This window comes from Sorex araneus, chromosome 11 (genome assembly GCF_027595985.1).
Source record: "Sorex araneus isolate mSorAra2 chromosome 11, mSorAra2.pri, whole genome shotgun sequence".
In the NCBI taxonomy this organism is placed as follows: domain Eukaryota; kingdom Metazoa; phylum Chordata; class Mammalia; order Eulipotyphla; family Soricidae; genus Sorex; species Sorex araneus.
Window position 1 is genome coordinate 30,870,336 of NC_073312.1, and position 24,326 is coordinate 30,894,661.

Sequence of the window (24,326 nt, forward strand, 5' to 3'; positions counted from 1 at the left end):
ACTCAGGAATTACTCCTGGCGGTGCTCAGGGGACCATATGGGATGCTGGGAATTGAACCTGGATTGGCCGTGTGCCAGGCAAACGCCCTACCTGCTGTGCTATCACTCCAGCCCCTTTACTATTATCTTAAACTATCCTCTGCTCCAGACTAAAACCCCAGCAAATGAAGTATGAACTTGATGCAGTAGAACCTACAGTCCCCAGAGTTCTTGGCTCTCATCTGTTCACTATATATATCATTATCACGCACTACTGTTGTTTTCAGGCCTACAATACTGAAATCATTCTCTTCTCTGCCACCCTTGGCCCAGTCTTCTCCCACCTTCTTATCAGCAGCCCCATAACAGCCAGTAGCTGGCATGGCTCCCGGGCGGCATCACAGCTGGTGTCTGTTGTGATCTTTATGGCAACACAAGAGTTCAGTATTTTGGATCTTGGTCCTGACCCTGTGTGCTTTCCAGTGGTTTATTTGTAAGAGTGGAACTGACTCCTAGAAAGCAGTGGTGTCTACGCTGAGAGTCTGAAGAAGGACAGAGGGCCACCTCCAAAGCATGTAGGAACTACTCATCATGTGAGACGAAGCATCCTTTCTCTTTGGCCCCTGTCATCTCTCCGTTCATCTCTCCCCTCACAGAGGAATGGCAGGTGCCATGTGCTCACCTTCCAAATGGAGACGAGGGAAATTGAGGTCCACAGGAGGGATCGCTAAAGGAGTTGTGCAGTGGTGGTGTTGCTGTGAAATATTATGAACCTTTGTAATGAGGTTGGCTGCAGAAATATTACGCAGGAGTTCAGTTAAAAGCTGGAATATGTTGTGACCTTCCAGATATATGTTCACCAGCATATGAGTATTTTGTAGGCTTTTGCAGAAGGACTAGGAAGCAGCCCTGCGGGCATATCAAGCACAGCAGGCTGTGTTCCTTGACCGGGAGAGCAAATGTTTCCGTGCTATTGAACAGTGTAAGGGGACTGCTGAAGGTGTCACACAGTCTCAGGTGTATTCGAAGTGGCAGAGGCAAAGTTACTGCTGGTTTAGACTGCAGGGAAGGACTTAGAATAATTTCCTTTTCCACCCCTTGCATTCTGTTCCTTCAGTTCCAAGGACAGTGAGCGAGGCGACAGTCCCAAAAGGAAACCACTGGTGACTTGGGCTTGTCAAAAAGCAAGCAAGCGTGTAGCTCCTTGTGCTGATCCTCCCACCTCGCCTTGGCCATGTTGCAGTTAATTTGGCTAATGGTGTTGCTTCTCACACTTTAAAATGCATAGGGACCAGCTGGGTATCACGGTATAGTGCAGATTCTGATGCAGTTGGTATAGGGTCACATCTGAGTTTCTGTGTTTTTAACAAGCTCCTGACTGATGGCAATGCCACTGGTCTGCTGATTGCACTTTGCGCTCAGGGATCACTCCTAGCAGGGTACAGGGACGATATGGGGTACCAGGGATCAAACCCAGGTTGGTGGTATGCAAGGTAAGAACCCTACCTACCACTATGCTATTGCTCTAGTCTCTGAAGATGGCATTTTATTTATTTATTTATTTTTTTAGTGTTTTCTGTTTTTATTGGGAGGGAGAGGGAAGAAATACAGGGAAAAGGAGGGCTGGAGAAGGTGACACTTTTGTTTCCTTGTTCTCAAACAGGAAGTACTGTCCTGGTCCACTGAAGGGAGCCCAGGCCGGGGAACATACAGGATGGTTCCGTTGATTTCACTCAAGCAAACCCTTTTCCACTGGACAGAATGTGCATCAGGATGGGACGGGGCGGGGGGGGGGGGGCGGGCACGCGGGTACTTCATCTGTGGACAGCCCTGGCTGAAGGACCTCTGAACAATGAGTGGGGGGGACAAAAGGGAGGGGAAAAAAGCTGGTGAGAAGTGAGGCCCAAGGGTGCAGGACAAGGGGTGCCGGAAGAGAAGGGGCAGGAGGGCCTCTTTCTGGGAGAGTCCGGAGGAGAGAGGGGGAAGGTCACAACAGAGGTCACTCCAAGGGTCCCAAGGTGCTTCCCCCAGGTCAGGCACAAGCAGTGCGGGGACGCTGGAGAAGCCCAGGTGCCATGAAGATGGCATTTTAAACAGCAAAGTTCACATATCCTGCAGACTTACTTCTCAGTTTATGGCCTTCTGATATGTTCTAGCAGTTCCCAAATTTGACTACTGTCCCCTTTTCAGGAAAAGTGTCACCCATTGTCTCTCAGAAATCTACCTTCTGTCAGCAAACTAACAGACTTCACCCTCCAGTTGCATCTGAGGCAACTGCTACCCCCACCCTGCATCGATTCAAGACCCGGAATGCAGCATCAACCACTTTGGGAGAAACGGAACTAAACGTTCCAAGTACCAAAACTGGTACTTTCAAAATATTGCAGAAAAAATTAAAAAATTTTTTTTAAATTTTATTGAATCACCATGAGATACTTAAAAGCTTTCATGTTTGGGTTACAGTCTCACAATGATCAAACACCCATCCCTCCACCAGTGCACTTTCCCCACCACCAATATCCCGGGTATACCCCCCTTTCCCACCCTCCCCTTGCCCCTAAGGCAGACAATATTCCCCATACTCTCTCTACTTTTGGGCATTATATCTATTGCAAAAAAATTAAGACCAGTTAAAGAGAGTTTTTCATTCCCATGAATTGGAAATTGAAATGTTTAAAAAATGTAAACCTTCTGCAGCCTTATCTGTAGAGTCAACATGGGTGGGGAGGCTTTTCAGCAGTGCTCAGAGGGGGCTAGGAGCCACTTCCGGCGGCACATGGCCCAGAGGCCCAGTGCTAGTACACACAGAGGAGGGTTATCAGGGCGACACCCATTGGTGCTTGGGGGATCTAGCAGGACGCCTGATAGAACTCCGGGCTTCTGTATTCGAGGTATGCACCTCAGGATTTTGAGCCATCTCTCTGGTAGACTTTTGGAGGGGGTAGTGTAGACATCGATGGCTGTTTTAAATTTTGTATGAAAATAGAATGGTCCTAGGATAGGATATAGCCAGAATAAGTTGGAAAGGACTACCTGAGTCCTTTTAAGACTTTATTATTATTTATTTTTATTTTGGGGTCACACCCAGCAATGCACAGGGGTTACTCCTGGCTCTGCACTCAGGAATTACTCCTGGCAGTGCTGGGGACCATATGGGAGGCTGGGAATCAAACCCGGTTTGTCCACGTGCAAGGCAAACGCCCTACCCTACCAGCTCCAAGACTTACTTTAAAGGTATAGTTATGACAACACTGAGGACAAAGATAGATTAATGGAACAAAACCAAGTTTGGAAACTGAGCCATACATGCTTATGGCCAGTGCTGTTCAAGCGTTGTTAAGTGAGAGAAGCCAGACATAAAGGATTCTCTCTGCTCTGATAACGTTTCTATAAACGTCTAGGAGGTAAATACTAGGGAGGGAAAACAGTTGCGTTCTTGGGGCTGTTGGAAGGGACCGTGAGGGGATATAATTTATCTGAATATCGTGGTCAGTGGGAGAATCAGGGCAGTGGAGTGAGTGCGGCTCCAGGAGACAGTGCGAGTAACAGAGCTCTTACCTCACACATGTGTAGCTGAGTTTCGTCTCTGTCTCCTCCCCCATCCCTCACCCCCAACCAAGAACTGCAGGGTCCCCAGCCAGTAGAAGCAGCAGTGCTTCGCTGTGTCTGAACCGTTATGCTTGTACCACCAGGCTGAGCATTGTCAGGTGTGACCCCTGGGTACATACACATAGCACACACACACACAGCACACACACAGACACACACAGGCATACACACACTATATATATATGTATTTATATATATTAGTATATATTATATATTTCTCCCTCTCTCCCAGTGTTTCTTCATCTGCATAAACTAACAACCTTAGTACTTACCTCTGAAGGTGACTTGAGGTTTATAATAGAGAGTTAGAACCGGACGAGACCTTGGCCACTATCTAGAGCCAGTATGGGGGATAAAACTGAGAACCAGAACCAGAAGCCTGACAGGCAACTCCTGCCTCAACCCTGTTTTATCAAGGGTCAGCCAGTGTTTGCATTTTAAACATGAATCACTGGGAATTATGTTGAACCAGCCATTCACCAATTCCATTGTGTGGGGCTTATGTTTTGCAGAGCTGTGCCGAGGCCCGATTGCAGAAGACTTTCCTGTCACCACCATGAGCTCTGGTAAGTCCTTTAAAACCCTCTCTTTGGGCCTGAGGATAGAGCTTAGCCTGTGAAGGACATGCCTGGCATGTGTATGGCCCAGGTTTCAGTCCCCAGCATCACCACCCCCACCAAAAAAAAAGTTGATTGAGGGGCCAGACGGATGGCTCAACGGGCTGGAGCACACACATTGCTGGGCTCTGAGTTTACCCCCCAAGTACTGCCAGCAGTGATCCCCGAGCACTGAGCTGAAAGGAGCCCTGCCAGGTGTGGTCAGAGCCAGATATGGAATATAAATCTATAAATCCAGAACGAAAGTAAGCTGCTTTCTCCCTTTGACAAATGAGACAGGTCTGGGCACCCCAGCTAGATTTCCCATGTATTCCAAATGCCCCAACTCCAGTAAAACATTTTGAACTTTTTTTTCTCCTCTGGAGACACAGTGCCAAGACTAGGTATGAGTTATTATCACCTCATACTGATGATCTGCTGAGTACCTGCTAGGTGTGAAAGCTACATGACATACACTTGGTCTGCATCGTGTCCGAATCTTGCTAATAGCCCCCTTCCCTCTATTGTTTTTAACAGATTGAGATCTAAGTGAGAGGCAATAAACAGCAAATATTCTGAGCATACAGTTTGATCAATTTGACGTAAGTGTACATACACCTCAGTGACATTTCTTAATCCCAGCAATGGCAGCAGAAGTAAACAGATTGAACAGATCGCTCACGCCACACTTCCTTCTTCCAGGCTGGGAGAACGAGTTTACTCACCCCTTTGCTATGCCTTTGCTGGGGGTGGGTGGCGGGGAAACCCAAGTCCTAAACAGATGGCCGGTTTTAGGTATTTTTTGTTTCAAGCCTGGGTGGAAACCTGGGCCAGGGAGTTGCTCATTGTACAGCCCGGAGCTGTCAGCGGTCCAGCCCAGAATCGCAGGCAGAGAAATTTTCCTCTGGAGCTTAAGGCCCTGCTTGGTTGCTGAGCCTTTGGAGCCTCTCAGAAACCTCTGGGTAGTGAAGTGCCAGTTCATGCAAGGGGCCCCTAACCCTGCTTTAACCCCAGGGTGTTCCAGAGATGTCAGCAAGTTGAAAACTGGCCTCGCTGCGTATTTCCAGACCCCACCCTGAGCAGTACAGGCCAATCTGTGAGTATGGCCCTTTGTGGGTCCCAGCGGGACAACTCAAGGCCACCCTTGGGGTTCCCCTTACATCCACTCGCATCCTCTCCCAGCCTTGGTTCTGCAGTGGGGCCCTTCTCTGCATCTCATTCTGTAGAACAACGCATGCCGAAAGCATCCGCTCGTGGAGATTGTGCAGGAGGGCAGGAGGCAGAGCCATGTACTGAGAACCCTGCCGAGGGCATGGCCTGTGGGTCACCAGCCTTGAGTTCCTCCTTGCCAAGGCAGAGGCTGAACTTGTCCCTGGCACCTTGGGTGCTTTGCTGTGGAGCACGGCTTTCTTCCCTTCCCCCTCCCCGTGCATGCCACACTGCCAGAAGCTACCGCTTTGTAACTCAGGTTTTCTTGTGTTTGGCTTTTGTTTTTGTTGTCATTGAGTGTAGGCCTGGCCTTCAAAAAAAAAAAAAAGAAAGAAAAAGTTTGCTCTGTGGCCTAAAATTTCATGCTCTTCTAAACTGGCAGGGCTTCTCCCCAGCATTAATGAGAGGAAGGGAGGGACCCGCAGTGGGGTGGGGAAGGGTGTGGAAATGCCTGAACGTGGAGAGCAGGACTCCTCCCCAACATCTCTTTGGGTGTGGCACAGGAAGGAGGCGTTTCCTAGGAAGAGTAAAAAAAAAAAAAAAAATCTGGGCTCTCTCTTCTCTGGCCCGATGACCCCACTGGAGAGTTTCTCTCCTACTTTAGAGGAAACAGGAGCCACACCCGCAAGGATCGTTGGGGAAATCTCTCCATGGAGGGTCCGGCAGCTGCTGCTCCCCCTTGTTGCCAGCAAGATGGTAGCCTTCATGAGCTTCTCTGTTCTCACTTTTGGTGGACACGGAATCTGGGGGTGTTGCTGCCTCCTTGATTCCCACTGGAATGGGGCTATGGCGCACGGAAGCAGATGCTCCCCCTGTGACTTCTCGCTTCATCCCCGTCACTCTGCCAGTGGGCAGACCAGGGCCCCGCGGGGGGTAGTGGTATGTCTGGGTTGACCTACCCGATGGAGCTGAGGCTAACTTGGTCCGCTAGGTGCCAGCAGGCTGGGAGGTGGCAGTGTGAGGCTATGGAATTGTCTTCAAGCTTAACTAGGTTGTTTTTTAAAGACAATGCAGCTGCATTGTTTGTTTACATATTTATGTATGTGTCTGTGTTTCATGACTTTGCCTGTCTAGAGTTACCCCCAGTTATGTTTCTGTGGTTGCTGCATGCCTGAGGTCACAGACTCCGTGGTGGTGCCCCCACCTGTGATCTGGACCTTTAGTTGTGGTGCTCTCACATGTGTTGTGTTGCAGTGCTTGCCAGAGATTATACCCTCAGCTGAGGTGCTCGGACCCTTGCTGTGCTCACGTTATTTTTGCTGTGCAGCACTTTTTCCTTTTTCCTTATGGGTCACATCCAGCAATGCATAGAGGTGACTCCTGGCTCTGCACTCAGGAATTACCCTTGGTGGTGCTCAGGGGACCATATGGGATGCTGGGAATTGAACCTGGGTTGGCTGCGTGCAAGGCAAATGCCCTACCCACTGTGCTATCGCTCCAGCCCCATACTTTGTTATTTTTAATTCAAAGAAAAGAAGGAGAGGAAGGGCACGGGGCGCTCAGAGACTGCCCCCCTGCTAGCTTGGAGAGGCCCAACACAAGGCCCTGAGCCCTAGGAGGGAGGATTGGGCAGCTGAGGGGACAGGATGGTGAGAGACAGAGCTGATTGGTGGTGGAGCTGGTCCTGTTCTGTCAGCAGAGCCCAGTGGCCTTACTGACACTGTCTTTCTGTCTGTCCAAGAAATGTGGGTATCCCTGGGAGGATTAGTGGATTCAGGGCCTTGGCCAGACAGAGCCTGGGGTGAGAGGGCCAGGTTCTGAGGGAGGAGTTCTGTGGATCCAGGCGGCATCCATGCTGGCTTTTCAGTGGTAGGTATCAGACCATTGGTGTTTGAAGACGCTGGTGAAGAGCTGGTGTGGGTGACCTGGTCTGTACCAAATGAACTGTGGGGTTTAGGCTGAGCATCAGTCCTGACATGTAGGGAAGTAGATATATAAACCAGGAAGCCAACATGCTTAAATATTTATCCCAGTTGAGAGCAAATATGAGTTTTGGAATGGGAAGGACCACAGTACAGATCCTAGATTAGTGTTCTTGGACGCTCATGTCCTTGTTGAGCACAAAAGGTTCTTGGGTTCTGTTTTGTTTTGTTTTTTTTTGGGGGGGAGCAGTGGGCACACACCTGGCTGTACTCAGGGATCACTCATGGTGGGACTCAGGGGAACAATATGTGGTGCTAGGGATCAAACCCGAATCAGCCACATGCAAGACCCCACTGTCCTATCTTTCTGGACCCTCAAAGTTCTTATCTATCTATAGGCCAGAGCTCCAGGGTGCTGGGTACTAGGGATAAAATGAAATGCTAATTGTGGACACTTAGTTTTGACTCTCAAGTGCAGTCCACAGATATGGGGGGAAAAAAACAGCTGTGAGGATTGTCTTTGTGGCTTGGCTGACTCTTGATGGTTGGGGTTACTCCGGGCGCATGTCCCAGAACAGGGGGTCCACCTGCCTGCTCTGCTTCTTATCCTCTGCCTTCTGCTTCCCTGGTTTTGGAGATTGAGAACTGGGTGGGCAGCAGCTGCAGGAGGGCAATGGGCTTCTTAGTTTCAACAGCTGAGAGGAGCCAGCGGCACTAGGAGTCACCCCGATGCATGGGATTCCCGCAGGATAGAGACAAGGGAGAAGGCTTTCCCACAGTGACTGAGACCTTAAAGTTCCTGACCTACTTATGGGGCCATGAGGGCAGGCTCTGGTGGCCAGGTAGACGAAAAGGGCAGGACCAGGGGAGGGGAAAGCTCCTAGTTCTGGGTGAGGTGACCAGACTCTGTCCCCACGGTAGCAGATGGTCTCTGCTGCTTGCTTATGATTCTCAGGGTCAGTTCTTCTTTTGAAAGCCAGCCTTTTTAAAAAAATTAATGAATGTTTTTGTTTTTGTTGTTTGGGGATCACATTGGTGGTACTCTGGGGTTACTCCTGGCTTTGCACTCAGGAATCACTCCTGGCAGTGCTTGGGGTACAATATGGGATGCCAGGGATCGAATCCGGGCCAGGCCAGCTGCGTGCAAAGCAAACACTCTACCGGCTGTACTATTGCTACAGCCTTGATAGATAGATAAATATAATAAATTAGTATAAATATGATCAGAGATCATTCCATTTACTGAAAAAATAAAACCATATTTTAAGCCATCACTTGTGTAACTGGGGAGACTTCAAATTCCGTTTTTCCTCCCGTAGACAATCATCTGAATGATTGGCTCCCCACACTGTGCCCGTCATTTCCCTTGACAAGCAGAGCAGAGAGATGAGGGGAAGATGATCTGTCCCCATGGAGGGTTTTAGAGACTCCCTATAGCTTTGTCCTATTTTGTGTTCATTTGCTCCATAACATGGAACTCTTTAAGACTGTGCTACCAGAGGCAGAGGTGACCTGGGGCAAGAACGGGCCAGAATGATGGTCCAAGGGTGAGCAGGTAGCCACAAGAGCCTCCACTGAGAACAGCGGGCTGGGGAGGGAGCACAGTGTCCAGAGCCGTGTCTGGGGAGGGATGCTGACCTTGACCAGGGCATGAGGGATGGGGTGAAGGAAAGTCTCCGAGAGCTGTAGGCTTCCGCCCTGATTCTAGAAAGATCTCCCTGAGGATAGCGTTCAGTTGGCTTTTGAACTGGTGATCCCAGGTCAGAGGCCAAGGTGCTTTTGGAGGGAGTAAAGGTTTCTTTTCAAAGCGAAAAGCACAACCAGGTCAGAGGTCAGAGAATTAGCCTCACCCTCCGCACCCTTCCTGTCCCCAGACAGCTTCTGCACCCCCTCCTGGCTCTAGGCACATTACGTTCTCAGGATTTTCCCCCACACCTTCCAGGCTCCTCCCAGACTTGAGAGAATCTGTGTGTCCCTGGCACTGCAGCAGGTGGGGCCCTGTCACTGTCCCAGAGGCGTCTTCCAAGCCCGGTGCTCTTTCTCTCTTTCAGAGTGTGATGTTGGCGCTTCAAAAGCTGTGGTGAATGGGCTGCCACCAGGCACCAATGGGCAAGACAAAGGTAAGGCTTATTAAGAACCACCTAATTGGGAGTTCCTGGAAGGAACAGTGCTTGTCGGGCTTCGGCCACCTGCCTGGAGGGGTCAGACAGTGGTTCAATGAGGCCATGAACTGGGCACCCATTGGAGCATGTTCTTGCATCTCCTGCATCTGAGGCTGCTGCATTCCATGGTGAGGTGAAGTATCAAACACTCTCCTCAGGGGCTGGAACGATAGTACAGTGGGAAGGGCATTTGCTTTGCATGTGGCCAACCCACGTTCAATCCCCGGTATTCCATATGATGCCCTGAGCACTGCCAGGAGTAATTCCTGAGTGCAGAGCCAGGAACAACTGGATGTGCCCCCCAAAAAAAACAAAACCAAAAGTATTCTCCCCAGTTCACAGGATACCACCAATAACAAACAAATCCAAAGACGCAGTACCTCACATCTGGTGATGCAGTACCTCACATCTGGTGATGTAACACCTCACATCTGATGATGTAGTACCTCATATCTGGTGATGTAGTACTTCACATCTGATGATGTAATACCTCACACATGGCACGTCTGGCATGTATCCACCTCAAATTTCCCTTGCCCAGCATTTCACCTTCAACCTGTAAGACCAGTACACTCATACCCTGATCCCAAGGCAAGAGCCCTCAGGGTGAAATAAGTCACCTAGGCGCCATTTCTTTCACTCAGTGTCCTTAATAACTTTCAGTTTAGAACTGTTCTAGTTTTACATATGGAACAAATGATGGGTGAGAGGAGCTCTGAAATCCTGTGAGTCCCTGTAAATGTTCATGTAACCCCATCAGCATTCAGCATGGCTCCCCACGGTGGGAAGGCCCCAGGGTCCCCTCTTTTCCCTTGGGTCGGGGGAAGGAGTACAAGTCTCATTTATACTGCTCACAGTGAAATCCTAGGTGTCCTTTGTCTTCATGGTTGTGGATTTCCTCATCTGTAAAACAAAGAAATTTGATATTTACAGTTTGAATTTCTGCTTTAAATTGTGAATGATAAAGGTTTTATTGGGGCACAGCCCCAATATCTTTTGTTATCAGAAAGGCAGGCAAAAAATCCCATCCTTGGGCATGGATGTCCAGATGCCACATCTCTCACAGAGTAACTTCAGGAAGTTTGACCTCTGTCATCTCCATCTGGCTCGTCCAGGGATTCCTTTTGAGACAAGGCAAAGCATTAGTCAGAGGAGCCAGCTGGGAAGAGAGATGGTAGAGACATCTGAAGGAGGGCTGAGGAGTGTGGGGCCGTTAGTTTGGGGACCATCGCCTCTCGGTGGCATTCCCAGGAGTTCGTGGACACTCTTGGCTAAGTTTCAGTCAGAGAATCTTGAAGGCCAGTGCCTGTTGAGTGGCTGTAGGGGAGGAATTGAGTCTCTGGTGAAGAACATATTGGGAGCCTGCGTACATTTTTGGCTTGTTTGCTTGGGGGCTCTATCTGGCAGTGCTCAGGGCTTACTCCTGGCTCTGCACTCAGGAACTACTCCTGGCGGTGCTTGGGGAATTATATGGGATGCCGGGGAATCAAGCCCCGATTGGCCGTGTGCAAGGCAAGTGCCTCACCTAAGGCTTCCATGCTTTAAAAACCAGTTGGCTGTCAATTCCATGACTATTAATTTGTCATGGAGGCGACTTCAAGCACGTGTGAGGAGGGGCTTGATGGAGGTGGCTTCCACTATCTCCTCAGGAAAAACCTCCTTTGGTTGAAAAAAAGAGTCATGGGCTGAGGATGTGGTTCAGTGGTAGTGTTCCTGAGCTTTGGTGGGCAAGGCCCTGGGCTCAATTCCCGGCACCACAGAAGCAGCAAAGAGGTGAATGTAGCCTGAAGGTGATCTGGGCGGCCTCGGACGTCCATGTACCAGGCTTGGGATGGCCGAGCTCCAGCCCCGGCCTCTTATCCTGAGAACTGGAGAACTCTGGGCTGTTCTCGCAAACTCTTCTTTCACAGAGGCTTTCCCATCCAGCCGCTCTCTGAAGCCGTGAGAGGCGTGGTCTGTGAGACGACCAGGAAAGATAGCCCAAACTCCTAGGGTGCAGTCTTGTCAGCAGCAGCTGTCGCTGACGGCCGCCACACCGCCAGGAGACAGCGGCATGATGGGTAGGAAGGTGAGCGCCTCGGCTCTGAGGAGCTTCTGTCCCTTTGCTCCTGGTGCCAGACTGGCTGACTCAAGACTGAAGCCACAGTGACTGCCCAGATCTGGGGTCCCAAGTCCCTTGTAGCCCCTGCACCCACATCTCGTCCATTTGCTGCCATTCGACGGGGCCCAGGAAGCCCTCACAGACAGGCTTGTTGTGAGAAGGAGGGCTTGGGACCCATCCACCCTTGAGATTCTAGAACCCGGGGAGATGGGGTAGGCAGAGACGCTCGCAGAGAGATGACCATGAGCCCTCACCCCATCCTGCCTGCTTATCTCTGCTCCCCTCCACTTGGCTGAAATCAGGGTCTTGGCCTGGGTACTTGAGGGCTGCTCAGACAGAGACTGGAGTGTGCCCTGGGACACTTGGCATTGTGCTGCCCAGAAAAGGGCAAGTTTAACAGGACCATCTGCTGCCCAGCCCATAGGGGTTCCGACTGAGTCAGGCCAGAGGGTTGTAATTACCAGAGCAGTCACAGGACCCCAAAAGTCCTGATTCTGGGGGAGCTGTTGTCCAGGCAACTGCTGAAATGTCCAGGCAACCTCTGAGCTTGGTCTTCAGCCTCCTCCCTCACCGGGAGCTGAGTCATCCCTCTGCTCTTGGGAGTCCTCCCAGCAGTATTCTCCGGGGGGACCCCCTTGGACGCCGATTGTGCTCCCTTTCGTCTCTTTGCCAGGCCATCTGCGTCTCTGTGAATCTCTTTGTCCAGAGTCTTGGCAAGCTCCTGGTGTGACAGGAGGCACGATCAACACTGACCAACTACATTTGGGGGACAGGAGGAGGGAAGGTTCTGCCAACTTGGCGCAGAGCTCAGAAGAGAGAGAGCATTTGAAATTCGGTTTGTCTCAGACCACTGCCTCTACCACTCCTATTGTTCTTGCCATGTGGGCGACTTCCTGCTATTGTCCCTGCCCAGCTTCTCAGCTGCCTGCGTGCTTCCCAAATGTTCTTTCTGGATGTACCATTGACCCTTTTGTGTTTGCAGCCCCTGTTGACCTTTTACGTGTACGCTCTGTATCTGCTGTTAAAATAATTCCTGTGAAGACAGTGACAAACTCTTCAGGCCTGGTACTCCCTCCAGGTATCTCCCCTTGGGTTGTTTCCCTTAAAAATAAAACAAAACATCTTTTTTTTTTTATCGCTAGCAGGTCATGCATGGTTTTTCCCTTCTTCTTTCCTTCTAACAAGACTAGGAGCCTTAATCCTTGCATGTTTAGGATGCATCTGTGCTCACTTCCTCAGCTGGTTTCCTGTCTTCTCTGTGTGCATGTGTGCATGTTTCTCTGTGCTTGTGAGAGGAACTGAGAACAAACGCCTGGTTTCTGAGCATCTTAGGCTCTCTCTAGAGTCTTCCACCTCTCAGTGCTTTCTTTGCAGCTCCAGTCTTGCAGATAATTTTAATGGGACTGCACAGGGTGCCACCTCATTGAACTAAACTGGAAGCAGCCAGATGGGAACTCTAGCCTGTCCTCTTACGCAACCTAGACCCTTCCCCCTCTGCCCCACACCTGCAGCCTCTTCCTGCCTGTCACTTCAAGGTGGGCATAAAGGTCCAGTGTGAACTCCAGCTCATAATTTCTGTCTTTGCAGAACAAAGCCAGTGAGGAACCAGGGAGCATTTTATTTAACCCCGTGGAACTTTCAGGAATGGGGCACAGGGTTAAATCTGACCAGGCAGCTAAGAACCCATGGACAGGCTGCTTTTGTCAGCTTGTTCCTCCTCTGTTTGAAAACAAAACAAAATAAACCATGAGCCAGTTGTCCCAGGAGTTCTGTGACTTCTGTCACTTGTCCTCTTTTTAGTGTTGTACAAGTCAGTTGCTACCCAAGATTACCCAAGAGTATGTTTGTGTTTTGAGGCTTCACTTTCAAGGAAAGAGGCTCTGAGGGAGCAACTCTGATTTCTTCAGCAACGCTAAGGTCTTCCTGTCTGAGCGTCAGGAAGGGGCTGCCCGAGTGGAATACACTGGAATACACAGAGGGAGAAGGGTTTGTCCTGCAGGAGAGCAGGGCTGAATCTGACGTCATCCTGTCCGGTCCCCATCTGAGACTCTAACCCATAGTCCCACTAGTCTTGACAATGAAGGTCAAAGATCCAAATGCTACAAGTCATTTGGAAAATGGTGCCCTGGAATTCAGTGCAGCTCGGTGTATGGGAGCATTGCGTACAGGAACCTTCCGGAACTGTGTGGTTTGAGCGGTTTCTTGCCTCCCCATTGTGGGGTTTCCTGGAGGATGAACTCCCAGATCTTTTGAAGCCTGTTTTGAAATTTTTCTCAGTAGAATTCTGAAAGATGACCTGGGTCTGTGATCAAGCCTTTGTGAACCGTAGAAGCATCTGGGATCCCCCCCCCCCGCCCCTTAGCACAGGCTCTGCTGGGGGTGCAGCCAGCACTATTTATGGGCCCCCGTTCAGCATTTGTAACCCTTTTCTTTGGTGTGAATTTTCTTCATTAACTGTGGAATGTGAGGATGTCGTCTCCTGCCATCTCTTCCCCTTACCCGCACCCCAGGCAGCATATCCTGTCTCATCCCCACTGGGGTCTTGCTGATACCAGATATTTCCTTTTCCGTTTTTCTTTTTCTTCCTCCATCAGAGAGCTGTGAAGAGCATTGTTTCTGAACAGAAGAACCACCTACTTCTCAAGGTGGTCACTGTGCTGTTTCTTTCTTTCTTTCTTTTTTTTTTTTTAAATCAGCGGGATGGTCTGTCTGGGAGCTTGAGAAATCTTCCAGGGACTTTCTCTTGAGCTGTGCCTTACTAATCGGTTAGGATTAATGTGACGTTAATGTCATTGACTAGAAGGAATCAACCTGCTTTCCTTGGTGACATGTCCTCAGCTGATACTGCTCACGGCTGCCTCCGTTCCCCGCCCTAACCTCACAATGTGCGGTAAACCTCGGAAAATGGGATGCCTCCCTCTCTGCTACCCACAAATTCATTTCCATCGACCACAAGACTGCGTGGCTGAACCCCAGATCCATCTCACTGCCCGGCTGTCGCCAGCTGACTGCTGCCTCCAGCGTTCAGGAGCCTTGGACTCACTCTTCTCTTCTTGTATTTTTTTTTTTCAGACATGGATCCTACAAAAATCTGCACTGGGAAGGGAGCAGTGACTCTCCGGGCCTCATCCTCCCCCAGGGAAACCCCGAGTGGCAGCCCGGGCAGCCCTGTGAGCCCGCAGGACACCCCGCAGCTTGAAGGCAAACCAGGTGTGCGGCGCCGGCCACGAGGGGGCGGTGTTCAGGGCCTCGGGAGGATGGCAAGCCTGTCTGTGTGTCTGTCCCAGAGGGGCTGAGTTCAACCAACTGCCTCCTGCTTCTCCCAGAGACTCCGGGACAGCCCTCTCTGTGCCCCTTCTAGAAAAGCTGTCAGTTGGGGTTCAGCACTGGCATCCTGCTCGCCCGCCTCAGCAGGTGTGGGGCAATAGCCTCCACTCGATTGTAGCTTTTTTTGATTGTTCAGCGGCCACAACTGGCAGTGCTCAGGGCTTACTCCTGACTCTGTGCTCGGGGCTCACGGGACCATTTATGATTCCAGGGATCATCCACGTGCAAGGCAAGCGCCCAGCCCGCTGTACTATCTCTCTGGTCCCGCAGTCCTAGTTTCTAACTGAATCAGTGAGCAGAGACCCTGCTGTTAGCTAGTCGCTCCATAGACTGTGGACACAGGGCCTGGGTGGTGAGAATGACCAGAGGTCAGGCTGCTCTCGATCCATCCATCGCCGTTTCCAAGAGCTTGGTTCTGGCCATCTGGGCAGGGCTGAGGATAGAACCAGGAGATACTGAGATGTGCAGGTGGCTGACCCGGTCCCCGAGAGAATTGAGTGGACCAGGTTCAGGCTTGGGGGATAGCCTCTGGCCACCAAGGCAGCAGGATCAGGAGAGAAACCCTGAGGTCAGCACAGACTAGGAACAGGAGCCCCTCTAAAACCCGCCTCCTGCCGTCATCTGCCCTGAGTCAAAGGCCTTGAGTCTGCATTGGATTTTTTTTTTCTAAAAAAACAAAGGCCTTAAGTCTGGAACACAGTGCATGCTGAGGGCTAGAGATCCTAGACATCGGAGCAGAAGGTCTTCCAGCTACTATTGATGTGTTGGTCTCTTCTCTCTCTTAACTACCCATCCTCCCCCACCCACACTGAGTGATTCTTTAGGTCTCTCTGGAGAGGGGTCTCTGAAGCCCAAGGGTGCCGGCAGTGGGCAGAGGCTGACTTCGACGTTTCACTTTGCCCTGGAGAACCCTTGAGTTTAAAAGTCAGGTTCCTGAGTCCTCTAGCACGACTCCCAATTTCCATTCCCACTTGCAAGCCTGGGTATTTGCATTGCTGACCCGTCCCCAGGCGGAGCGAGATGCTGCAGGTTCGAGGCCCGTATTTGCTCTTGGCTGTGGTGGTTTTCCTGCTCCTAAGCTGGGATAAGGGGGAGTCCTCTGAGGGGCACCCTCAGTGCCCTGATGCCAAGAAACAGGCTTTTTTTCCTCTCCCCGCCATCTCTGTGACCAGAGAGAGAAGGACAGGGGAGCCAAGGCAGATGCCTGTGGAGGAGCACACTCGGGTTCGAGGAGAGTTTTCTCTTTGTTAATGCTGGACCCTGTGGAGGGCTCTGCAGGCTGAGGGAAGGCTCGAGTAGCCACGAGCACTGCAGGTCAAAAGTAGCATCTGATCATGTCCGGGACCCGTGGTCCTCAATCCACACCTCCCTGACTCTTGTGCCACATTGCTCCAGGAAAGCTGAGGCAGAGGAGAGAAAGCAGAATCCTCTTCTGAAAAGAGACTAATTCAGCCTCCTTCGATCTAACACGGAAGATCCACTTCCAAGGCTGGAGCGTATTGGGGAAAGACCGAATCCCAAGGAATAATTTAAAAGGAAAGACCAGATGTGCTGCAGAATATCCCAGTAAAATGACCTGTTGGTGGCCTTGCTGGTGGTGAATAGGAGTGAGCAGGGGAGGTGGGAGCCTTAAGCGCCCCCTGGTGGCTATAATGTGGCACCAGCATAAAATGCAAATACTCTTCACCGGGCTGGCTCTGTCTACCGGCTGGCACTAGAGCATGTGTAGTGATCTGAGTATTTCAGGACTCTCTCTCTCTCTGTCTGGTCCTGAAATAATACCTGTATCTTTTGAGTTTTTGATAGCTAATTTGAATGGGAGTAAATACCGTGTTTCAAAATACAAATTCTTTGAAGAGTGAGGGGACAGCTGTCTGTCATTCACACCTTACTATTGACTAATCTTCGTAATTACTTCCCCCCTGGAAAATTGAGATCAGTGAATCACAATCAGCAGATGTTCCTTCCACACCCTCTGTTGTGACAGGTCCTGAGTGAGTCACTAGGAATTGTGATGGTGGAGGGGAGGAAGGGAGAGTTGTTCAGGTGGGCAAAAGGCAGTTTGTGCAACAGAAGGGTCAGGTGTGGGCTCCCTGTGCAAACTGTGCTTTGTGGGTCTGGGAAAGTCACATTTTGAGGCTAATAGGAAGGACACGGACAAAATGGTTTCTAAGCCTTTCTCGTTCTGAGATACTCAGTGATCCTGGACATGTGGGAATTCACTGGCACCCTCAGAGAGCCTTTCATGGGGATTAGGTTCAAGGCTGGGCACTGGTTTGAGTAGAAAGGACAAAAATCCACCAAAACAACATTGAATAAGAGTATAGACAGACATAGTAGAGAGGCTAGAAAGAATTTGCCTAGGGGGGTGGCGTTGAAAGCAAATGTGGGAGCCAGAGAGACAGTATAGTGGGTGAGGCACTTGTCTTATACACGGCTGACTGATTCATCCCTGGCACTACATATGCCCCCCTGAGACCCACCAGAAGTGATCCCTGAGCACAGATTCAGGAGTAAGCCTTGGGTACTGCCAGGTGTGGTCCCCAAACCAAACAAAAATAAAGCAGAATGTGGGCACTGGAGCGGTACTACAGGGATTAAGATGCTTTCCTTGTTGTGTCTCACACTGGTTCTACTCTGGTCTCCCATATAGTTTCTGAACACTTCCAAGAATGATACCTAAGTGCAGATCAGCACTGAGCAAGACTGGACATTCCCCTGTGCCCCCAAAAGAAGATGTGACTCTAGAGATTTAGAGATGTGACCTTAGGAATGGGGGATCTTGGCCTGTACCCTTTTGCTCATTAGCCAGCATCCTGCTACCTCTCATCTCTCTCTTCTCATCCCTGTCTGATGGTCTTCCTGTATCTCAGAAGAGCAGTTGGCTGGCCCACACATGGCCTTGACTGGTCTCAAGAATTCAGCCACGGGGCTGGAGCAATAGCACAGTGGGTAGGACGTTTGCCCCTTGCATTGCACGTGGCCAACCCGGGTTCGATTCCCAGCATCCCATATGGTCCCCCAAGCACCGCCAGGAGTAATTCCTGAATGTGGAGCTAGGAGTAACTCCTGTGCATCACCAGGCGTGACCCTAAGAAAAAGCAAAAAAAAAAAAAAAAGAATTCAGCCATATTTTCAATGGTGTCTTGACTGGAGCCCAAGTTTGAGCTAACGAGCTGCTCATGCCAACTCTTGGGCATGCTCTCTACCTTCAGTGTGTCCATGGTAGCTGGTGTCAGGGCCCCTCACTGCCAAGACTGAGCCCAGCTGCTCAGTCTGCCTCCTCTCTGCATTGCTTCCTAGCTTCCTCCTCCTATGTTGCTGATAATTTGGCAGTACTGGACTCCAGGCATGCGTTACTGTCTAATTCTTGGTTTCTTTCCTTATGTGGCTCTTAACGCCCACACTTTATAGAGAACACCCTATTTCCAATTCTTGCCCCAGCCTCCTTACATATGAGAAATGGTCTGGTCTCCATCATACTGTCTGCCTTGGAGGGCCTGGCTCTTCCACTTAACTCTCTTTGTGCTATGGACAAGTTGCTTAACCTTCAAGAGCTTCTGTTTCCACCTCTACAAAACATGGGTGATCATTACTAGAATGATTGAAATTCTATGTGCTCTACCTTTATTGTATTTTTGGGACTCCCAAGCAGTGCGCAGAAGGTCTGGGGTGGGGTAGGGGAGAGTGGGGGGGGTGCACCAATGATTCTTGACCAGCTGGGTTGGTGGGTCAGTGCCAGGGCCCAAGGAAATGATTGCTGCTTGAACCATGCAGTTTCTGGCTACTGTTGGTGGTTTTGGGGGCTCACTTGGGGGCACTTAGGTGCCTCCAAGACTGCACATGGCAATGCTCATGGGACCGTGTGGTGCTCAGAATCGAACCTGGATGGGTTGCACGCCAGGCATGCACCCTAACTGCTGTCCTATCTCTCGGCCCCTGTGAGCTCTTTCATACAAGATTCAGCACAGTGTTCCCTAATGGTATTAGTCTAATTACTGTAGCTCAGGGGCTTGTTCAAGATGGCCTGAATTTCTTAAGAGCCTAGTTTGGTGAGCACTAAATGGAAGGGCCCAAGGGAAGTTACTTTTGGAACTGTGTAATGTAGGGCCCATTGCATCATCTTGGAGGACCAGAGAGAGATAGAGTCCCTGCTAACTAGTGGGGCCATCCTGGGAGGTTGGAGAATATTTGTCTGCATGGAGGTGTTGGGATTTTGAAGAGTGAAAAGGAAGGTGTAGGTCCATAGTTTGACATGTTGGTAAGGTAAGACTTGGGGGGAAGTGTCTAGTAGGCACTTGAAAATGGGGGCACGAGGTGTGGATTTGGGACCGTCAGTACTCAGTGATGGAGATGCCCTCGGAGATGGGATGAAGGAGCCTCCAGACTAAAGTGGAGGCTTGATTCTTGATCCCTGACCACAACTTTGATTCTCCGCTTTGGGCTGAGAACCATCTGGAAAGCACTGCAGTAATCTCTGTGCTGAAGCCCTGCCTCTGGGCGAGACTCACTCCCTCATTCCTGCTTCCTGTGGTCATTGCCTGACCAGGTCCGGGTCTTGGCCCTATTGGTGCCCAGTGACTTTCCACCTGTGCCCTGGGGCCAGGGTTTTTCAGCCAAGAGGAGACAGGGTTCTGTGGGTGTGATGTTGAGCTTCCCGTCTGGTGTAGCCTGAAGACCGTCCATGCCTGTGTTCTGACTCACAGCCCAAACCCTCTTCATCCCTTACAGGCTGCTCATTCTGTGCCAGTTGGCTCAAGTCCTTTCTTCCTGATTCTTGACTGCAAAGTTAGCTTTGAGTGTAAAGATTCTTCAACCTCTAATCAACTCATTTCCTCACATCTGATCTCCAGAAATGACAGTAGCAAAAGACACATGAGAAAATTGGCATTGACTCGGTTAAAGACACTCCCTTTCCCACCTCTGAACCCTTTTTCTGGTGAGTGCGTATGTGCATTAGGATTGACTAACATGTGTCCACCATAAAACACCCTCATCTTGGACAACAACTGCAGGATCAGGGGATTCCCCAAACCACCTTCAGCTGTGATCATTTGCGAGAAGGATTCTCAGAGCCCACTGGGAGCTATTACATGCACAGTTGTGTTTATTACAAGGAGAGAAAGCAGGTTAAAATTTGCCGAGAGAGCTGGAGCATCATACGGTGGGTAGGGCATTTACTCTGCACACAGCCAGGCCTTATTTGGTCCCCGGTACCACATATGGCCACCTGAGCACTGCTGGGTGTGGCCCAAACATGAAACCAAAATCAGCCAAGAGAGGGAGCACATGGGGCAGAGCCTGGGGAAACCAGTTGTGTTGCTTCCTCAGTCCTCTCCTGTGGGGATCAGGGCATGTTAGTTCCCAGCACCGAGGCCTGGCAGTTTCCTCAGAGTATTTCCAATTAGGATGGTCACTCCAGCTTCTGTGCTCAGAGTTTTTACTGGGACTCCATCTTATAGGCATTCTCCCCAACCCAGGTGACTGATCTCGCTCCACACTTCTAAATCACATTGATGTGGCCCAAAGACTCTTCTCACATGACAGTACATGAAGCTTAGAGATGAACCTCCCAGAAGACAGAGGCCAGAAGCCAGGCCTCTTTTGGTGTCATGTTAAATAAATAAATAAATAAATAAATAAATAAATGAATAAATACCTTACTGTACTATTGGGATAAAAAGTAATAGAAGTACAATTTGGAACACTGCTATTTGGCTGTCTGACACCTCTCATCTAACTCTTGGAAACTACCAGAACATATCCGTTTCAACCCAATGCAGCTTATACCCAGAAGAACCAAATCACAAAACAACTTTTGAACATATCAAAACTCAATTAGCACAGAATGAGATGAAAGAAAGTGTCAAGGGACTGTGAGCACAGATCAGAAAAGATTCTATATAAGGAACACATGAAGCTAACTATAAGGCTAAAATAGAGTTTCCTTCTCATAGAAAAGCTGGTGTCTGGTTCAGGACTGCAAAACCTCACTGAGATCTAACTTTTCCAGGCTCTCCTTCCCGCTTAGGAGCTTTGAGGGAACAAGTTCTGAAGGAAGCATTTTGATGGCTTCAACTGAGAGTTAATAATTGATGACTAGGTATATAAAATTACAGATGGCCTTGGGCTGCTACCAACCTTCAAGGTTCAGAGGACTAGAAGAGGGATGCTGAAACCCTTGGAAATAAGGTCTTTGTTAGTTGAGGAGGAGAAGATTCATGGATCCTGGAGATTGCCTTTCTGGGATAGGATGAGGGAATAAGTTTAAATGTTTGGAATGAAAAGAAAAGGAAAAAGTGAGTTGATCCCTAAGGTATTATCTCCTTGAAGTTATTGCACACGTGATAGAGCTACTGCTGGGGAAGATCAGGATAAGATGCCATTTAGACTGGCTGACAGACTTGCCATTGGACACATAAGCTAGTACGTGGAAGTAAAATTCAGATCTTATAAACTTCCACCTGCGTGATTAAGAAAAGAAGACAAATGTATAGGAATTATCTTTAAAAGAGAGTCTTCAAGGCAACCGCTGAACAGAATGAACAACTGAATTCTGTCTACGGATTCTTGGGGAAAACAAGCAAAAAGGGATGCAGTTATGTTTTCAGAATAAGGGTGTTTTTGAGTATTCTTGATATGAATGGATCTTAGAGTGTGGGCTGTGGACTAGTAGCCCCAGCATCACCTGGGAACATGTTATAAATGCAAATTCTCCCTCCTTCCAGCCGCAGAATCACACTCTGTGCCCCTCTCCTCCGTCTGTGTTTAAGACGCAGTTTAGCCTCTAATGCAGGTGAACTGCCCATGAAACCATTTCAGATGCTCCCCTTGCCTTGTCTTTGCTCTGATGTTGAGTATCTTTGGGCCCCCATATCCCTCTGGAATGCTTCTTGCCTGATGGTGGGGTTCTGGTTATTTGGGCGGTCGACAGAGCACTGTCCATAAGCTGGCTGCGTTGTCACTTTCTGGCTGTGTGACTTTGTAGAAGTCATTTGGCCTCTGTTTCCTCAACCATGAAACTGACTGGTTATCTGCCTGACAGACTTGTGTACACCAAAGTAAATCAATCAAGCACTACATAGGTGCTAATGCTTATTAGTATCTGGTACTTAGAAAGGTGGTAAATGTTTGTCATCAACTTGACATCTGGAAAGCCCATCCCTGCTCCCCAAGAGAACTGCATTAAGACAGAGATTTTGGCTGCGAAAGGGGTGGTAGTAGCCCCATTATCTCCATGTCCTGGTAAGAGAGGAGAAGGTGGCTGGGAAAAAGAAGGAAGCTGGCCACAGGCCAAGTCTGTCCATGGACTTTTGGACAACCTATGGGCTAAGAATAATTTTGTAGTTTTAAATAGTTAGAAGTAAAATGTAAAGAAGGACGTTGCGTGCCTCACAGAAAAAAAATACATGAAATTTAAATCCTGCTGTTCATAAGTTAAAAGGGTATTTGGAACCTAGCCAGCCACACTCATTCATTCACATATTGTTTGTGACTGTTTTGAGCTACTTCAGCAGAGTTGAATAATTGTGTCTAAGATCACAGGGTCTACAAAGCATTTTGTAGAATTTCCTGTCTGGTCCTTTAATAGAAAGAAGTTTGCTGACCCCTGGGCTGGAGGAAGGATAGAAAATAGAAACAAGAGATAATGTAGAAGGTGGTGAGAAAAACATGTAGTTAAACTGTCTTCAACCAGGCAGGTACTAATCATGATATCTTTGACTCCTGCTATAAAATTATATTATTCGATTCTTTTTTAAAGTCATAAGAAGTTTAATCATTTTATCTTTTCAGAATTTGAGATATAATTTACATATGATACATATTAGGTTTATAGTAGGTTGATTTGATAGATTTATATATTGCAAAATGATTACTGCCACAGTGCCTGTGTTGTCACTATCATTTCTTCTTACAATAGTTAAAATCTCTCAGGAATTTTCAAGTACCTAATACAGTATTAGTAACTGTTATCACTCTGCTGTACATTAGATTCCCAGAAGTTACTCATCTTCTAACTGCAGCATTTAGTTCTTATAATACTTATGACTTGTTGCTACTGTTTTTGGCATATCGAATATGCCATGGGTAGCTTGCCAGGCTCTGCTGTGTGGACGGGATATTCTTGGTAGCTTGCTGGGCTCTCTGAGAGGGACAGAGGAATCGAAGCCGGGTTGGCCGCATGCAAGGCAAATGCCCTACCCGCTGTGCTAGCTGGAGCAAATCGATGAACAATGGGATGACAGTGCTACAGTGCTACAATACTTACGAAGTTGGTACATCATTAGCTCCATATTTCAGGTGGGGAAACTAAGGCTTGTAACTTCCCCAGAATCACCAGGCTCATAGGTGAGTCTGGGATTTAAACTGAGCTCCAGCTAGCTTCAGCTGAGTTCTCACTGCTGTGCCCTGTTATGTCCCGTGGCACTAGGTGGGTCAGGTTGGGAGAGACTTGGGGTCTCTGAGATGCATGTTGATGGCAGGCAGGGCAGACAAAAGTGCCTTCCAGTGTGATGGAAACAAAGAAAAGGCACTTAGGTTTTGAAATGTTTGTGTAGCTTATTTAATGAAAAGAAGGAAAAGCAGTCAGGGAGGGGAAAAATCTCCTTATCACAGCAGATAGTTCTGGGCTGAAATCATGTACTCCCCCTAGCCCAGCACCAACAGCCACGGAGAAAGTGCTTATCTAATTGCCCCTGCCTGCTAATGAGGGCTTCCTCTGAGCCCACAGCATCCTAAAGGAGGGAAATGAGCACTTGGAGTCGGGACTGGGCAGCAGAGAGTTCTCCTGCCTTTCTGTCTGTAAAATAAGAATGCCAAGGAACAATTGTTTCTTCATTACTGTGAATGTGAGCCTTGTGTTTTCAAAGGTCAGCCCCTGTGAGCACATCATGGTTTCGAGTGGGTTCCTATGGTAATGAGGCCAGCGTGACTGAGGGCATTTTGTGTCAGGCCATGGGGCGCTGGATTTTTGCCTTCCTCTGCAAGGCATGCTCGTTTCCGGCAAATGTAACCCTTTCTGTTTTCCCCTCTTCCTCTTGTTTTTCATCCCTCTTGGCATCCCAGAAGTTCTGGAGTCTGAGGATTCCTCGGCAGGTATGGTTCTGCTTGGATTCTTTTCCTCCTTCCCTCTCACCAAGGACCCAACGCTTGGAGGAGAACAGGACGGAATCCCTGTGATTGAAGGTTTCTGTTTTTTCCCTCTTGTTTCTCAGATGAATGGAGGTTTTCTCCCAATGCTGATGCCAATGGAAATGCCCAGCCGTCTTCACTTGCTGCCAAGGGCTACAGGAGTGTGCATCCCAACCTGTCTTCAGACAAGTCCCAGGTAGGCGTGTGCCCGGGGGCAGGGGGGGACTGGTGGAAGTGATACCTGCTTTCTAGTCTTGCCACCATAGACGTGCAACTTCCTGCTTGCCCCGCTTGGGTGAGGTGTTCTGCATGGACCAGAGTTGGGCAGAAGTTGGGGTCAGGGCAGCAG

The 24,326-nt window shown here is 49.3% G+C and overlaps 1 protein-coding gene across 50 annotated transcripts in view; it reads left to right on the forward strand.

Annotated features, from left to right (window-relative positions):
* The window catches only part of SORBS1 (sorbin and SH3 domain containing 1), a 242,969-nt gene that overhangs the window by 119,357 nt on the left and 99,286 nt on the right, over positions 1 to 24,326 (forward strand). For 27 of the 50 annotated variants that reach the window (XM_055119309.1, XM_055119317.1, XM_055119320.1 and 24 more), the window contains exons 3-8: positions 4,101 to 4,154; positions 9,307 to 9,375; positions 12,501 to 12,596; positions 14,591 to 14,728; positions 23,912 to 23,941; positions 24,061 to 24,173. In XM_055119309.1, coding sequence (XP_054975284.1) covers positions 4,145 to 4,154; positions 9,307 to 9,375; positions 12,501 to 12,596; positions 14,591 to 14,728; positions 23,912 to 23,941; positions 24,061 to 24,173 — 456 coding nt within the window. In that variant the 5' untranslated portion in view covers positions 4,101 to 4,144. Of the gene's footprint in view, positions 1 to 4,100; positions 4,155 to 4,721; positions 4,787 to 9,306; positions 9,376 to 12,500; positions 12,597 to 14,590; positions 14,729 to 23,911; positions 23,942 to 24,060; positions 24,174 to 24,326 lie in introns of all 50 variants that reach the window. The other 23 variants (XM_055119306.1, XM_055119349.1, XM_055119352.1 and 20 more) reach the window with 4 other exon arrangements.